Source organism: Vulpes vulpes, chromosome 14, assembly GCF_048418805.1.
Source record: "Vulpes vulpes isolate BD-2025 chromosome 14, VulVul3, whole genome shotgun sequence".
Lineage (NCBI taxonomy): Eukaryota > Metazoa > Chordata > Mammalia > Carnivora > Canidae > Vulpes > Vulpes vulpes.
In genome coordinates, this window is record NC_132793.1 from 132,191,817 (window position 1) to 132,210,635 (window position 18,819).

At 36.8% G+C, this 18,819-nt stretch overlaps 1 protein-coding gene across 14 annotated transcripts in view; it reads right to left on the minus strand.

Annotated features, from left to right (window-relative positions):
- Positions 1-18,819, minus strand: part of RBPJ (recombination signal binding protein for immunoglobulin kappa J region) — a 226,781-nt gene that overhangs the window by 64,436 nt on the left and 143,526 nt on the right. For 5 of the 14 annotated variants that reach the window (XM_072737942.1, XM_072737946.1, XM_025997401.2 and 2 more), the window contains one exon: positions 3,396-3,578. The exons of 8 other annotated variants lie outside the window; for them this stretch is intronic. In XM_072737942.1, the coding sequence (XP_072594043.1) occupies positions 3,396-3,412 (17 nt within the window). In that variant the 5' untranslated portion in view covers positions 3,413-3,578. Of the gene's footprint in view, positions 1-3,395; positions 3,579-5,718; positions 5,810-18,819 lie in introns of those variants that run through there. One more of the 14 variants, XM_072737945.1, reaches the window with a different exon arrangement.

Sequence of the window (18,819 nt, forward strand, 5' to 3'; positions counted from 1 at the left end):
CTATTCTGGCAATGATTTCTTCCATTTTTCAACTCCCAAGTGTAGAAAACTAATATACAAATTCCATTGCTATGAAACAATTTACCAGAAATCTTCATTCTCTTATTGTTTTCTAGGGAGGAAGAAACTATTTTAGACACAACCCTAAAATATACATATGCTGACACTGTCTTAGTTTGAAGCTACATTTATCTTAAAATATTCACCAGAAACTGTGATAATCTTCAATAAATCTGTAAAACAAAAATCTGCCCGTTATGAGGACACTGTGGTAGGCACAGGCACTAATCCAAAAAAAACAAAAGCTCTAACATTTACCCTAAATATTGTACTATATCTGATTTATGCTTAATCTTTTTGCAACATTAAACTTTTAATCTACCTTCTGAATAAAAGCAGCACCTATTGCATGAAAAAGTCTTAACATAAAAGGACTGTGAAAATGAACTGGGTGGTTTTCAGTATATATCATCAGGTTTTGGGTTTTTTTTAACTGTATGGGTCACTTTCATCAATGTATAAAGTAAGAGTAAATTCCTCCTTTACTAGGAAATATTCTAAATTCCTTACCTCTGAGCCTTTATAAGTATTTACCAGGGTAAGCTTGGGCACCAACAACATAACAAAAAATAAAAACAAGGTTTCACATCTAATTAATTATAGCCTACCATCAGAGATAAGACTACTGAGCTGATAATCCTGCTTTAGATATCTGAAGTCTTTTCTGACTTTGGTCAGTTTGGCAGCCTATATTTGTAAGACTTTAAGAGTCTCTCAGTTGATCATTAACTGAATGTGGGTCTCTGCAATTCAGTACATATATGTACTCCTAAAACAAAAGTTTTACAAAACCATGTTGTGGGATATATTCACGACATTGGCTATTCTGTTCTTTTCTGCTTCATTTAATTGGAGGGGAAAGGCAGCAACTTATTAAATGGACTCCAGAATGGGCTGCCACTAGCAGTCTGAAGATCAGGAATCTATAGATGATAAATACCAGAATGTATGTCAAGGGGCAGTATACTAGATCAGTCTACTTGATAAAAGAGCCTTGATTAATCCCACCCAAAAGCTGTTGTTCTCCTCTATTCCCTAGATACTCTCCAGTAATAACCTTCACTTCAAACGAAACGGATGGAAGAGTGATCCTTGATGGTAATATACACCATGGCGTACCATTATAAGCACTGGAACCTATCCTGGTCACCTCCTAGCAAGGCAAAAGAAGACAGAACTAACAGCACCTGTGAGAGACATCTGTGATTATGGTAGACATATACTTAGTGGAACTAAGATAATCCAATTAACATACACATAAATGGGTATATATTTTGTTTATTTCTACATTGCAAAAATTTGAAACAAAAGGCTTTTTTAAAAATACCCTTTTCTACATTCAGGCACTCTGATATTTTCTATTCTAATATGTGTCTTAATGCTGGTCATAACCCACTAAATCGATTTCTTGACCCACTAATGACTGGGTTGAAACCTGCAATTTGAAATGTATAGTGTTAGACACACAAATCAACCTAGCAGGATAAGAGGACCACAGATAAATTATAGGTCTCTAGTGGCCACCTTTCACTATTGAGAAAAAGCCCAAAGAATTGAAAACACCAAACAAATAGTGATTGTTTATTTAGCTCTAGGAAGATCTTATGAGAAACTGTAAGACTCAAGATAAGAAAAAAATATAATACCACCCCCCTTTCAAACAACAGGTTCGTGATCTGGCATTTAATAATCATTACTACTGTTAATCTAACACTCGCTCCCTGCACAGCATCGTGTGCATAATTTATTTACATAGGCAGATATTTATATAAGTACGTATATTTTATATATACACATATAAAATGTATTAACATAAATTATACAATTATGTACTTATATTTTTAATATACAAATTTAAACTTTTTTCCAGATCATTTTTACAACCTGTTAAAATAATTAAGTGTTAGATCTGAAACACAGGTCAGTTGGCCCATGAGTCTAAGCTCTTAACCACTAGGCTATAAACTCTTTCCACAGGAGTTCTCAGCCCTGGCTGTGCATCAAGAATCCTCTGTGGAGTTACAACAAAACAAACAGATGCCCAAGTGCTACCCAAAAAGAGATTTTTAAAGTTGAAGTAGCAAATATTACAGAGAATTACAGTTTGTAAACAATGTATCAAATATCATCTCCAACTCATGCCAGAAAAGATCTTTTTTTAAGAGCACACCACTGTGTGCCATCAGACACGAAATACCTGGTTGAAGTGAATGACTGCCTTGGTTAATAAGCAACCTACTTTACCTAGAAACTGTGATTAGATCACTGTCATAATAGACTGGAATTTAATATAAAGCCATTTTGTCTTAGGTTTAATAACTAAATTCCATTTAGAATTTAAGTGCTGACATATCAAAAGGATCTTAACATAGGACAGCCTAAGTGATAAAAATTACAGACTGCACTAGTGTATTTCTATTGAATTTATCTATCCATGATTTAAACAGTTACCTTCTCAACATACTTTCCTTTATTACCTACAAGATAAAGAATTCTGAGCCTAATGTAATATTAATAAACTCCACATTCTTCCTGGGCTCATTCACTTCCACCATCCATAAGAAAACATTTAGTAGCAAGAACACAGTACAAAATTAGGAGGTTTCTAAGGTTTCAAATAATTAAAAAGTGCTTTTAACTACATCAGGCAAATAAAATGTATGAACATAAAAACCGTACAATTTTTGACGGTTAAGTGGGTAATATGAAACCTAGAATTACCACTATTAGCAACCACAAATAACAGGGGGACTACATACCACAAACACATAAATGATTAATTACATACATACATTAGTGAAGTGATAAAAATCACTGTTAATAAGGAGCCACTCATTTTCCTCTCAGGAAAAATTCTTTGTAAAAGACAAAAACAAGCACAAACTATAAATGGTTCACATAAGCATTATCTTGTTTGGTCAAATTAAGGCTCCGACTAAAGCATTTATCTATTTCCTATTCAGGCCATGGAATGACAACACTGCAAAGGACTAGTCTATGATGTAAACCAAAAAGCTAATTACAGACCAATACATGAATAATACCTAAACTATTTGGTGAAAGAAATTACAGCCCATTACTATTAAAATCCAGGGGAAGTATCTACCCCAGTCTCTTCTATAACCATATCTCAAAAGGGAGGGGGATCATTCATCAAACTTGTGATATATGGATTTTTTTTTAACAGAAGAAAAAATACTATTGCCATAGATCCATAACCAAAATCTATAATCTAATTATTAAAATCTCTTAAAATATGTGATAATTAAATATAGAATCATGAGCGTTCATTCTATCCATGACCTTAGGGTCACTGGGAGATTTCTAAAGCATACCTTTTAATCCACGCCATGGTACTTCAAGAACATGTTAAGGTAAGTCACAGCTTGGAACACTTCGATGCACCTCAAAACACCTCTGCCAGTGTATCTGTATCATTCTCCTTTCCTTTTGAGATCATAATGGTTCCGAAGAACTACAATGCTTCCATTTGAATGATAGTCTCATAATTTCAATGACTTAAAAACAAAAACAAAAAATAAGGACTTAAGTGTCAGTATGTTAAGCCACTAGTGCACTGTTTGCTGCTACTATGTCACTCTTATCATTTTTAAGGTGAATCCTCATATGAATGAGAGGGAGTACATGCTTAATGGTCAGAGTGACAGCTTTTGCTTCATGGCGAGCCATCGAAACCCCACAAATCTCTTTGCCCCAACAGATTCTTCACCTCTCTTCTCCAGAAATGAAAATGACCTAAAAGACAGGTCTGAACACTTGGTAGGTGCTACTGATTGACCAACTATACTATTCTGTGTTGTATGAGAGCTGGAAACCACCCATACTCCTGCACAAGAGGGAACTCATTAATAAACACAGCAGAGGGCAACCCCGGGTGGCTCAGCAGTTTAGTGCCACCTTCAGTCTAGGGCGTGATGCTGGAGTCCCTGGATGGAGTCCCATCGGGCTCCCTGCATGGAGCCTGCTTCTCCCTCTGCCTGTGTCTCTGGCTTTGTCTCTGTCTCTCATGAATAAATACAATCTTTTAAAAATAAATAAACACAGCAAAGAGTCCTGTCCCACCTAATATTAATGTCACTGAATCATTTTAATTCCAAGGAGCTCTAGTTTTAAAAAAGCTTACTTCCATTAAGAGTATGCATGTATCCATGAACAATAGTTAACTATCAAGTTGTACTGTTGCTCTGTGATTGCCTTGGCAGGTTATTGGCCCCCCTTTCCTCCTCACTCCAACCCACCTTTCTTATATAAGAACACGTAAAACATTACATTATTTTAATGATATGAAATTTGTGTGTCACATTTTAAATCTAAGGATTTACTTTTGCCTCAAGTTTGACACTCTATAATAGTTACTAGAAGGAATACTCAAGCTACACAAAGAAAGTAAAACTAAATTATCAATAACATATTGATACCAATTATCATATACAATTGTCATAAGGCAATTAAAATTACTTTAGGGTGACTGATCAAGAAATTTTTTAATAAAAGCAAACCATCAGAAGGGCTTCTGAAGGAAAAAAAAAGTCACTGGAAGAGGTTACACTCTGGGCCTGTGGAACAGCTTGTATAAAGTTAACAGGCAAGAAGTGGAAAATGACAAATTTCCCAGCTAAAGCTAAAAAGTATGTCCTAAGGAGAAAGTGGAACTATTTCCTGTTTAAAAAAAATAGACTCAATTGATGAAAACCTTTCAAAATCCAATGTCTGAAAATTACGTATTTCTGAGATTTAAATTTATTGCAGGTTGTGGGGAATGCAGATTGCAAAATGTAGGTCACTCTTCAGAAAGCTGATAATAGCACCAGGATTGCACGTAGGAGAGAACTCTACCAGACTAGGCAGGAAGAAACTAACGAAGAACAGAATCAAGGGACCTGGTCCAGCCATCTTTTTTTTTTTTTTTTTTTTAAGATTTTATTTATTTATTCATGAGAGACCCACACAGAGAAAGAAAGAGAGAGAGGCAGAGAGAGACACAGGCAGAGGGAGAAGCAGGCTCCATACAGGGACCCCAACATGGGACTCGATCCCGGCTCTCCAGGATACACCCTGGGCTGCAGGCAGCGTTAAACCGCTGTGCCACCGGGGCTGCCCCACAGCCATCTTTTTAAAACTGATTGTTACACCACTCCCTGTAACCCCCTAACCCTTCCCACCTGATTTTGTATGTTAAAACTACCTGGAAACACTGGCATTGCTTCTGATAGGTACTCTGTGCCTCTAAATAAATGCATCCTCCACACAACTATGAGGTTAATGTTCTGAAGTATAGCTCCTTCCCCCGCACATAAAAATTAATGTCAACTATTGGGAAATAAAACAAGATATAATAAATATGCTAGATAATAAAGAATAAAAGCCTAGGTCTGAAGCACTCACTCATTACCTCATTTAACTTTCAGAACCTTATTTTATAGAGGAGAAACACTCTGGTCAAGGGACTGATCCAAGAAAGCATAGCAGTAAAAGAACTAGGACTTAAATCTAGATCTTCTAGCCAAAACACCAGCACTCTTGTACTACAGTATTGTCAGAGAATACTGTTGGAGAAAAGGGGTGGTACTGAGACTAACACTTGCTGACACCGCACCAGAAACTGTGCTGAGCACTTTCATGTTATTTCATCCTTACCTCCCACTCCTAAGACTGACAAGGTGCCTCCTTTTACAGTGAGGAGATGGAAGCTCAGAGATTTAAGTAATCTGCTATGCCAATCAATCTTCTAGAAGAAAGCAAGTCCAACAGTTATGTTTGCTTTTTAATCCAGTTGATATAACAATTTTACAAGTGCTTCTCATTCAAAACCCAGTTAACATATGTAAATGGTTTGTAACTTAAGACTATACACACTAAAGTAAAGCCACTAAGAATCAGGATCATATACACTCACTAAAATCAGAAACTCCATTTGATTCCTACAAATGAAACCTACTATTTTCATGAAGCTATACACTTGAAGACCTTTTGAAGATAACCTGAAAATCACAGTAGTTATCAATATAAATTTTAGGTGACCAAATGAGCATGAAAGGTATTTTCCTTAAGAGGGTACACTGCCAGGGCGCCTGGCTGACTCAGCTGGTAAAGACTGTGACTCTTGATCTCAGGGTCATGAGTTCAAGCCTCATGTTGGGTGTGGAGCCTACTTCAAAAAACAACCCCCCCCAAAAAAAGGGTATACTGCTATATTTTTCCAACTGGGCCCTGTCCCATAAACTAGTACCAGTATTAGCCTCAGGGGAGGAGAAATTTATTAGCTAAGAGAGGTGAGGCCATTCATTCACAGTCAGGTTATCGCTAATTAAAAATACAAACAAAATAAAACAGAACTTTAAAAAAGCACAGATGGACAGCTCCCTTCAGTGCCTCAAAACACTGTTAAACTAAAAGAGAAACAAAAAGCACTGAAAAAAAATCCCCCAAATTAAGGACAGGAAACTCCTAAGCGACTTCAAATTTGAATGGAAACCAGGCTTCCACACTGCATGCCACTGTTGAGTAACAAGTTAGATGACTCAAAGAAACCATTTTTTAAATTGCTGAAACAAAATCTTGCAGAATTATTTAAGAGTCAAACTGCTATTGTAAAAAAACTTGAAAGGGTCTTTTAAACACTGTCTTCATCAATAATAGCATTAACCCTTCTGTTTAACTCATTTTATAAGCATTAATATCCAAAAGAACGGATAATAGGAATGGCCGTCAGAAATTCTGATGCCCAACTACATACCTTTGAATTTCAAAATTAATGTGTATTAAAGGCTGTGGATCTGTCTACAAAACATTTCACTTCTTATAAAAGAGTCCAATACATTTCAATGCTAGTTGTTACAGCCTCCTTCACTATGCTATGTCCAAGAGAAGAGCTGCTGTCTTTGCCTTTCTAAACCTATTATCTAACTACCAAAGACCTGGAATACACTAGGCACTAATGATCTAATTACATGAAAATGTTATAAACTCCATTTGGATACATGATTGACAACTAAAGGGAGAAAGTTCACGATATGCTCTAGACACATAAATACTTAAATGAATGAAAGAAAATATTTAGGAATGGTTTATATATGCTACAATGACAATATTAAGAACAACAAAGATTTTGAAAGAAGACAGCTTAACCCAGAATACCATTTTTGACTGCTGAATTTTGCTTTGTTTGTAACTATTGAATACTTAACATACAACCATTTTGAAGGTAGATCAGCACTACTGCTAAAGTATAAACTTCAGAAAATTAGAAACAGATGCCAGTAACTTGAAATTTTTGTGCTTTTACAAACAGCCTCACACAGTAATCTGAAACGGCAATGATGAATGCATTCTGATGTTCACTGCACTATTACTTACTGAGAATAGGACTGGGGATTTCTTTCTAACACAAGAATAAATTATGGCATATCCATACAATGGAAATTATAGTCGATAATACTGAAATTTGTAACATGGGAATATGCTAATTATACATGTGTTTTCCTACACTGGGTATGTCTGTATGTATTTATATATTTTAACAAATGTAGATTATAAATATATTTGTAAATATCTAAGCTCCATGAGATCAAGAACCATTTCAGACATACCTCCAGCACTTATCACAATGCCTTGAGAGAGGTGTTTTCACATAGGTGACCATAAAGCTTGATGGTTAGAAGAAAGGTCTCTGAAGAAAAGACTGCCTGGTTCTGAATGTGAATCCCAGATACACAATTTACCAGCTATACAATTTCAGGCAAGTTAATAATCACTAGGCAACTTATCTTCTCCTTTTGAAAATTTGAGATAAAAATAACATTCAAAAAATGGGAGAAAAAAAATTAGTTAATACATGTACAGGCTTTAGAATACTATCTGACACATAGTAGTGCCCCAATGAATGGGAGATGGGGTGAGAAAGAGAGACAGTGGGTTCTCAAATACCTGAGTAAATTAATGGATACTATCTTTAAAATACAGATAGAAATGCTAAAAGCATATACAAATATTGAATAGAATTTTTCAAACTTTGCTTACCCCAACCCAACCTACATTTTTACATAACAACCTGATACACACTCCTGTAGTTATATTGTATCCTATTCTATCATGAATTTATTTAAACGCTAGTTGTAACCCACTAAATTCATTTCATGACAACTAGCAGGTCACTTTGTAAATCACGGACTCTTAAGTTGTCCTTTATTTTTGTCCTTCAACTTTATTTCTAAACAAGGGGCAAGACTACCCATTAAATCAAGAATCTAAGGTCAGAAAATACTTCAAAAAAGTTTTTGATTTCTCACATATTTTTTTATTCTAAATTTTATTCTTTACCCTTAAATCACCAGAAATCTTACAGAAAAATTTAAGACCATTAAAAAGTGACACAAATTTGCAAGCTTTTAACATATATCCAGGTGGACTTACTCTTGAAGAATTAAATTTGGATAAGAAAAGAACACAAAGTTAAGAAAGGAATGAAAGAATACAGGGTGCTGGGTTTAGTATCTAGATGGAGAACTGCATTCCCACAGGGTCTTTTCTGATCCAGCTTCTGGTCCTCTCCAAACTCATACAAAGACAACGTATGTTCTAGCCACACTGGAACTTACACATCTCTCAGAACACACTATGGTGTTTTAGATCTCCTGGCCTCTGCACATGCTATTTTGCCCCCACTCTCCCACATCCCTGAACTGCAGGAGCAGTGTGAAAAACAGACTTTAACATCACATGATAATATAAGAATAAAGGAAAGAAAAAAATGAAATAGGTGAGACTAGAAGGGAACAATCTTTTAAATGTTTTCAGTGCCTACAATGTATGATATGTGAGCCAAGTTGGTATTTTTACGTAAATTCTCCCAAGTTATTTATGTATAAAAAATGTTTAAAAAGAAAAATAGCAAATGCTGAATTGATGAAACAAAGTCTTTCAAATTAGATAATGTAATGTACTTGATGTGTTCTTTGGACACTTGAATTTTAAACAAGTTTGGCAAACCAAGTCCTCAGCAACAGTCCAGTTATATATGATGACAGAAAATTAACCACCACTATTATCAAAGTATGAAAATCACATATTCCAGGAACTTCAACTCTAGTTTTTGGCAATGCTAAAAAGGATTATAATAAATCTAAAGCTAAATCTGATTGAATAATTTTCAAAGAATCTTTCCAACAATAATGAACTGCTCTGATTCCCATTCTGATAATAAAACCTTAAGTCCTTTTCCAATGAGGAACAAGGGGACATCAGAACCTACAACTAAGAGGCTAAACTCAGGATCAATAAGGCTCAATAACTAAAGGACACTTGTGACCTAACAATTTTGAAAGATAGAGTATTCGGTTAATTTTACTTTGAAGGGACTCCCAAATGGGAAAACCCTTTTCTTAAAAATGTATGTCCTAATCTTCAGTAACTCTGATTAACAACTTCCATCAAAGTGGCCTGCTGCTGCTGCTACCCTTAACATCACAAACACTCAGGATTCAACCACGATGTGCATCCGTATTTTCGCTAGAATTCTAGATGGCACAGTAAACACAGGTATAATTTAAACATAAACACACATGTGCACACACACATATACACACACACACACACACGACTATCCTTTTTTAAACGGACTGGTGTTAGCAAGTTGTTACCTGTCCACGAGACCAAAGGTAGGAGGGTGGGGAAAGTGGAGAGGGACATGAAAAACCAGTAGTTCAAAAGTACTGAGTAAAGGACATTAGGGAAGGAAGAGTAGTAATAGTAGCAGTAGTTGTAGTAGTAAAGCAAATCAGCTCATAAACCCTACTACACGTTTATTCAAAACAAATCAACAGAAGCTTCTTTCCATTCCAAGACTTGAGAGGAAACTAAATAAATGGTGAAGAGACTGAATCAAATTCACTTCTACTTTCTTAGTACTTTTTATGTACATACATACTTATAAAAGTGTTTATGGGTGAACGGAGTTTGTTATTTCTCCTTCAGCTTAGTTGCTCAGGGAGCTCTTTATTTAAAATAAAACGTAAATTTTGGTGACTTAAAAGAGTATGTTGTCATGAGTGATACAAGAATGTGCCGATCAAGTTCTGGACTTGGAGTCAGAAATCACAGGTCAGAAACTTACTGGACATGTAACTTGTCAGCACTCACAATGTGTCTGTGGCTAACACCAGAAAAAAGCTGCAGTAATAATGCTTATACGGGAAAGTATCTAAAACACTGGCCCCCTGAGGAGGCATAAACATTTATTTACTTTGCAAGCACAATTACAATGTCTGCTAATGCCACAATGTTAGAATCAAAATAAAACATGTTCCTAGGAATATTTTAATGTTCAAGAAGTACTTATGATTTAAGTTCATTTAAAAAAAATGTTTGCACTTAATCTTTATTCCAATTATGGGGGCGATGATCCAGTCTGTGGCTCTAATTCATGCCTTCAAGCAACCTCTCCTTTCTCGACAAATTCACTAGCTTAACAAATATTTGAACAACTACAATGTGGCAGCCCTTTTTTAAGCACCAAGGACACTTCAGTGCACAAATCAGACCAAAGTCCTTGGCAGAGTTAACACAATAATTAAGAATTTCATATGGTGGTAAATGCTATGAAGAGAAACCAAGTAGGAAAGGACAAGGACAGGAGATGGGGTACAACTTTAAATAAGCCCTCACTGAGGTACTATTTGAGCCAAGATCTGAAGGAGGTGTTGAAAGGAGGATTCCATGCGAATGAAATAAACAGCAGGTCCAAGATTCCTGAAGCAGGAGACCAGCATGACTAGAACACAGAGACTGTAGGTGGATACTAAATGAGACATTACATGAGTGTGGGTGGGAGTGTGGACGCACATGTTCTGGGGGACACCACTGATCATGAAGGCCTTCAGCTTTTTATTCTAAATTTTGAGCCAAGGAAGATCAACATCTGAGCCAAGAAAGCTCAGTGGGAGTCTGGCTGGTGAGCAGAGAAAGATGGTAAGGCAGGAGAGAAGCAGCAGCAGAGATCAATTAGGTGGCTACTTGACTATGGAAGTAGAGATGACTGAGCCTTACACCAGGGGGAAAGCAGTGGACACATCACTCGTGAGGAAACTATGTGCCTATTTTAAAGATAAAATGACAACAACTCTGTTCACACACCGGATGGTGGAGTTGGAGGAAAAAAAGGAAGAGACAATGGTGACTCCAAGGTTTCTCTAGGCTCAGCAACACAAAGGACAGAGTTACTTAGGGAGATAGGGAAGACCTCAGAAGATTTAAGGAGGGAGCTTTCGGTAGTTTGGCTTGGACATAATAAATTGGATATGCTCAGATATTCTAATAAAGTTTATTACAGTTTATCAGAGCTTTCTGCCAAGGCTAGGGAGATGTGGCCAACCGAGTTAGTCTACTTAGTTCTCTCCTGCAATTGGATATAAATATCCAATTTAAAAAAAGGAAAACTGAGGAGGTAAAAGTATTATTTATTAAGCCAGTGTTCTGATAATCTTATTATTTTAATTACACATCCTGTGCCATCTGCACTTCTCAGTATTACATAAAAGATAATGTGGTAAGAGTATTTAAGAAAATCTCTAATTACAGAGACTAATCTGGGAGAGAGAGTCCATATTCAAACACTGTAGAGGTAAAACAAGCAATTTTCAACTAAGAACAGCAACTTACCTGACTGATGCTCTCAAGCCACTAAAACACCTCTCAGCCTCAAACCCATAGATTAGAAATAATAATAAATTTAACAGACAACATTCACAAAGTGTCTCCACATGCTAAACTCATTTAAATCACCAACTACCTTCTAATAGCTTATCTTTTACAATGACACTGAAAGAAATAAAGCTAAAGAGCTATCCTATAACTTTAGTCATCCAAGAAAGAACTACTTTAAGTCTCCAGAGACTCTTTTTAATCTGTTGTTTTAATTTTCCATTACCATCTTCATCTATATTTTGTATTCTGTGCATGCTTTTCAATTTTCCAGTGCCAAATGTTATGAAAATTTGATGTGCAGCAATATATGTGGGTGTATGTTTTGATAGGAAAAGAACATCAAGGAAAAGCATACGTTAATGAGTTCTCAACACATTTTCCTAAGATGGAATTGTACTGAAATGTATTAACAGAAGTCACAATTCAGACAGCAGGTCCACAATCACAACTCTGCTAGAGAGTAATGGACTGCAGAGAACAAGGCAAGTGAGTATGTGTTTTCTAAAGAGTAATGCATCTCCCTCATATACTGATTCTCACCTCTCTTTCTCATTGTAACTTCAATCAGAAAATTATTACAACAAAGGAATCAAGATTTTGGAGACAGTTTTACTATTAACAGGTAACACCTTCTTGATGGCAACTCATCCAGCCCTACCTTATAAAAACCTGTATCACCTAGATTAGTTCATCAGTGCAGGGGATGTTTTATTTCATCCACTTAATCCTTCAAAATTCTTTCAAAAACTGATTCCTCAGTCAACCAAACTACAATATATATTACAACACCTCTCTATTTGGGGCACTTCAAAGTACACAAAATTGTGTACATATTACTAAAGCTTCTCAAAATCCCAAAGATTATATTAAAAACCCCAGGTCTTCTAAATCCTGTTTATGCTACACCTCCGACCATTATGGGGTCTACCCACTGGTAGGATAAGCATTTTAGGTCATTTTTCCAGTAGCCATGATATGTAGGAGTTATACCTTTTGTACTCCTCTCGGTGGCAACAAACACTATTTCCTAACAGTGGATCTATGCAACAGTACCATGGCTTGCACAGTTTTATCAAATTCAATTTTATTGTGTTCATACTCTAAAAACAAAAGGCCCCCCCCTCGCCCACCCCCCCCCGAAAAAAACACAACAAAAGCAACTCAAGTATCCACTGGCAAATAGATGGATTTTTTAAAAATGTGTATGCATACAATGGAATACTATTCTCTCATAAAAAGAAATTCTGACACGTGCTGTGTAAGGTGGATGAAACTTGAAAACATGATGCTAAGTAAAATAAGCCAGTCACAGAAGGACAAATACTCTATGAATCTACTGATTATGAGGTACCTAAAGTCATATTCACAGAGATAGAAAAGTAGAATTGTGGCTACCAATGTACTTACCGGGGCTCAGGGTAGGGAGGAATGGGGACTTACTATTTAATGGGTTCAGAGCTTCAATTTAGGAAGATGGAAGAAGTTCGTTCTGGAGATAGGATGGTGGTGATGGTTGTACAATGATATGAATGTACTTAATAACACTGAACCATACAATTAAAAATAGCTAAAATTTAAAATTTTTTGTCACGTGTATTTTACCACAATAAAAGAGTGAACACATCTTATAGAATATATCAGTGGAGTAACTTCTATTTCTTTATATTTTAATTAAAATTTCCATTACTTTCCCCAAACCTAGGCTTTCCCAAATAAAATTCTCATTCCACTTTTACTGACTTCATAAAAGGCACCACCTATGCACTCAGAAAGCTACAACATTCAATGTTTTAACTTCTCATTCTAAGCCACCAAGACTTACAAACTGATTTTAAATATGTACCACCACTTGAATCTGATTCCTTCCTCTCATGCTATGGCCTTCATTATAGCATATGATCACTGTAACCTCACAGCCAATCTCTTCCATCCTCAAAATCCTAGCCTTCACAGTTACTGCTCTTGAAATAAAGCTCACATGTAAAATCTTTTTATAGGGGAGACACCTGGATGGCTCAGTCAGTTGAGCATCTGACTCTTGGTTTTGGCTCAAGTCAGGATCAAGGTTGAGATCAAGCCCCAAGGCAGGCTGTGGCTCAGCAGTCTGCTTGAAATCCTCTCCCTCTCCCCCAACTCGGGCTCTACCTGCATACACATATATGCTCTCTAATAAATAAATCTTAAAACAACAACAACAAATGTTGAAAGGCTTCCACTGTCTATTCAAATTCAAACTTCTGAACAACACATTAAAAAGTACTTTGTTGGGATCCCTGGGTGGCGAAGCGGTTTGGCGCCTGCTTTGGCCCAGGGTGCGATCCTGGAGACCCGGGATTGAATCCCACATCGGGCTCCCGGTGCATGGAGCCTGCTTCTCCCTCTGCCTATGTCTCTGCCTCTCTCTCTCTCTCTCTCTGTGACTATCATAAATAAATAAAAAATTTTTTAAAAAGTACTTTGTTATTTGGTCCAGCCTACATTTCTAGACTCATCTTCCATAAGCCTCTTACCTCCTAAACTCTATATCAGATTCTTTATTCCCTCTTCCCTCATCATATGTACTAGGCCCTCCTGCCTCCATGCTTTTACTCATGCTTCTGTATCTGTACAGAATCCCCTATTTCCATTCCTATTGAAATCTATTCATCAACTCTCGCATATGCCATATACATACATATATATATATATATATATATATATATATTATAAACTTTTGAAGAACAATTTGGCAGGATCAAAACTATAAATGCATATATCCTAGCAATTCCACTTCTCAGTATGTCCCATAAAAATATTCATGCAAATGTGGCACACAAGGATATTTACTACAGTGTTGTTCCTAAAAGAGAAATACATCTAGTTGTGCACCAAATGGGAACTGGCTAAATAAATTGTTACACCTACATTATGAATATGGAATACTACACAGATTTTAAAAAAAGAGCAAAGTAACCCTAAATATATTCCAAGAACTCAAGAGTTGCCATTAACTTTTAAAAATACACATAACACATAAAATATGAACACAACATGAGCCCACCTACCCTGAAGAAAACCCAAACTGTGGGCAGCCCGGGTGGCTCAGTGGTTTAGCGCCGCCTTCAGTCCAGGGCCTGATTCTAGAGACTCAGGATCGAGTCCCATGTCGGGTTCCCTGCATGGAGCCTACTTCTCCCTCTGCCTGTGTCTCTGCCTGCCTCTCTCTCTCTCTCTCTCTCTCTCCCTCATTCCCACCCCGTGTCTCTCATGAATAAATAAAAACTTAAAAAACGATAGAAAGAAGAAAGAAAGAAAGAAAGAAAGAAAGAAAGAAAGAAAGAAAGAAAGAAAGAAAGAAAGAAAACCCAAACTCTATGTACATACTTTAAATACGTTAAGTACACAGAAAATTGTCTGGAAGAACGCATCCCAAAATTTTAACAGTGGTTACCTGTGGGGAGGGGGGTGGAACTGGGGCTGATCATAATAATGACATAGGAATATATTCTTGTATTAACTGCGTAACATGTCAACAGGTAACAAGCAGGAAGAGCAGACTCTCACTCCTGATCTATTTGGCCCGAGCCAGTTCCTACCCCATTTAGCCAATGATACAGAACCTAACCGAATGGCAGTGGCTATAAAGAGCAAAACGCATGCAGCCTATCTTGGCACAGACGTACCTTGGCATTCACAGCTGTAACACACTTGGGTCCAGCTCTAGCAGCATCGAGAAAACAGCCAGTCTCACTAGGCCACTACTCAGGCTTACCTTTCAACTGGCTTTCTGTTTTCTTCCATTAAAGGAATGTTTACAAACACTGGCACTCATGGCTTGTGAATAAACTCATCTGTCGCCAGCAAGAACCACATCCTGACTGGAAAGGCAGAGGGCAGAGTCGGTCCCTGAGTATTCCTGAACAAAATCTCCTGCCTCTGCATTTCCAGAACTCATCTTCCTCTCGTGTAATTTAAATGTTTAAAAGTAAGAAGAGGAAGAAAAAAAATCCTTGCTTAAGTTTTGCTGAAACCCTCAGTCTGGATGAATAATTTCTTCTCCTATACTGCAAGGTTCCTTGTGAAAGGTGTCTGATCGTAGGAGCCTCTGTGTTCTCCTTACGTTATAGGTAAAAGCATCCATAGAGTCCCCACTAAAGCACAAACTACTGAGGACTAAACTGTCTTAACATATCTTTTGTAAAACTTAAGGTGTTCAAAATCCTTGCCTGTACCACGTTTTCAAGAAAGGACTCTGAAAAGCATTTGTGGAAAATATTCCAGTGTATGACACTAGGCGGTTCACAGATATTTTTGACTTCAGAAATAAAAATGTCAATAGGCAACATCAATTCAAAAAAGACTCAATACTGGGATCCCCGGGTGGCGCAGCGGTTTGGCGCCTACCTTTGGCCCGGGGCGCGATCCTGGAGACCCAGGATCGAATCCCACGTCGGGCTCTCTGCATGGAGCCTGCTTCTCCCTCTGTCTGTCTCTGCCTCTCTGTCTCTCTCTCTGTGACTATCATGAATAAATAAATAAAATCTTTAAAAAAAAAAAAAGACTCAATACTGAGTTTTAAATAAAGTTCCATTTCAATGTATCTGGCAAAACAAAAGCTTTGAATTCGAAGAGAATAACTCTCAAAATCTACACAAAGTATGAAGTATAAAACTTTCCATGGCATTTAAACAGAAGAAAGTTCATCCCTGTTGTAACCTAAAGGAAAAACCTTATCAGGTCTGTATCCCATTCATATCATAAGAGCCTAAATATAATCACAGCTTCTGCATATTCTGATTATTTGATCAATTCCCTATATAAGTCTTTGCCAAAATATGAAAATACAAATCTCTTTTACCACATTTTATGTATGCTTTCCTTGCGACGTACATTTGGTGGTAAAAACACAATCCTGTCTTCTCATATTTTATATTAACTAAAATTGACAGATGCAAAAATTATTGAAAATGTTAAAACTTGCTGAAAATATTCCTTAATAGTGGTATATGTGATGTCATGCTCTGAAGAATATTGTGAATTTTAAGAGCTAACATTTATTAGTAAACTTCATGTGTAAAAAAGATTGCCTAGTATTATCTCATTTACTTACCACCAGCTCTGTGGGTAGGTATTAATAATTCCATTTTATAAATACAGAAACTGAGGCTTAACAAAGCCAAGTAACTTGTAGAAAGGAACATTTAAGCAGCAGAGCCAAAATTCAAAGCTTAGTCTGAGCCCAAAACTAATACTTACCTGCCACTCATCTTAAGTAATTTTATATATCCAACCAAAACAAAAATAAAATTCTGTTCTTCTACACTGTAGGTTTCTCTGCTGTGAATTACTTCTTAGGCAACTAGAAATAGGGGAATGAGGCTGGTGTGAAAGGAAGTCGTGTTGGCAAATAACATGATGTTTCCTAGCATGTTAATGTTTTGAGGCCACAGGAACAAGCTCCTTCACAATTAGAGGTCAACCCTTAGCAACAGAATATTGAATATTTTAAGGAAAAAAACCCTGAAAACCTACAAAAGTACTTGTCTTTCTTGTAAGTAGTGGCTGATTTAGTGGCTTGAGGAATTGTTTCTCTTTCAGCTAAATTCACCTATTTGGCAAAGCTGCCTGTGCAGATGAGGAAGCAGAAAAAAAAAAATCCCCCTGTATTCAAACAATGGACGAATGAAGAAGGCTACACATCTTGGAGTAGATTTTTAATTTTAATGAAAATAGGCTCTTACAAGCAATACCCTTCCAGAACCTACATCTAGGAGGCTGGAGCTCAGGAGGGTTCAAGACTCCAAAGATTGAGGATTGCATAATACAAGGTACACAAAAGCTAGTCTTTTGTTTTTTATTAGAATTGCTACTGGTTTGGGTTAGTATCCAAGAGCAGAGTTCCATGGATTTTCAGTAATCTGCCCCATCCCTTTTGCTCCAATAAGCTTTATTACTTACACAGCAGGATTTTGCAGTTGAAGATTTGTCAAAGATATATACAGCATCGTGGCAAAAACTCTTGTATGCAGGAGACGAAACAACTCTTATGAACCTCCTGCATATATGGACGTAATAAAATGGCATGGATAGTTTTTTGTTTGGTTTTGGTTTTTAAAAGCTTTGAGGTGAACGCCAAACCTAAAGACAAAACAATGTGGATTCCTGGGTGGCTCAGCGGTTTAGTGCCTGCCTTCTGCGCAGGGCGTGATCCTGGAGTCCCGAGATCGAGATCAAGTCCCACATCGGGTTACCTGCATGGAGCCTGCTTCTCCCTCTGCCTGTGTCTCTGCCTCTCTCTCTCTCTGTGTGTGTGTCTCATGAATAAATAAACTTTAAAATAAATAAATAAAGACAAAATAATGAATGTGTGTTAAAACTGCTACCATTAGGACAAAAGTGAAGAAGTAGAGATCCACGCTCCTTTGCATTTACAATTTAAATTACTTTTTGTTGACCCTTAAGCAAGGATCAACAATATCATAAACGATATCCACTCATTGTGATCCCAGGCAAAGGTGCCAAGAAACACACCCACACACACTAAAGCAGCTCTTAGCATATTTTCCTTCTTAACTAGAGAAGCTGATATTATAGAGTAACCCTACTGAGTAATCTATTGCATCAACTAAGGCAGTAGGTTCTATCCAGCATACATCTAACTCCAAATATAAAAACAGAAAGCTCATAGAAAAAGATAAAACAAAAAAAAAAACAAAAAAAAAACAAAAGAAAAAGATAAAACACAGTTTGTATAGAAAACAAGCCATGTAAAGATATTTTGAAAGACAGTTGCCCTGAATTAATTGCTATAACATAAAGCATTCTCAAAAAAAAAAAAACTGTTTCAAATGATGCCTGGAGACCTAAGTATGTGGTTAAATGGGTTCTAGTACCAATTCCAACATGCAGAGGGGATTTCCCACACTAATAAGCAATTCTCTGGAGACCAGCAGGATGTCCTACAATTCAGCTCAAATCTAACACTACCCAGAGACAGATTCCCCCAGGTGAACAGTTCAGTTCCACAAGACTGACCCCTTCCCCCAAACATCAGATGCT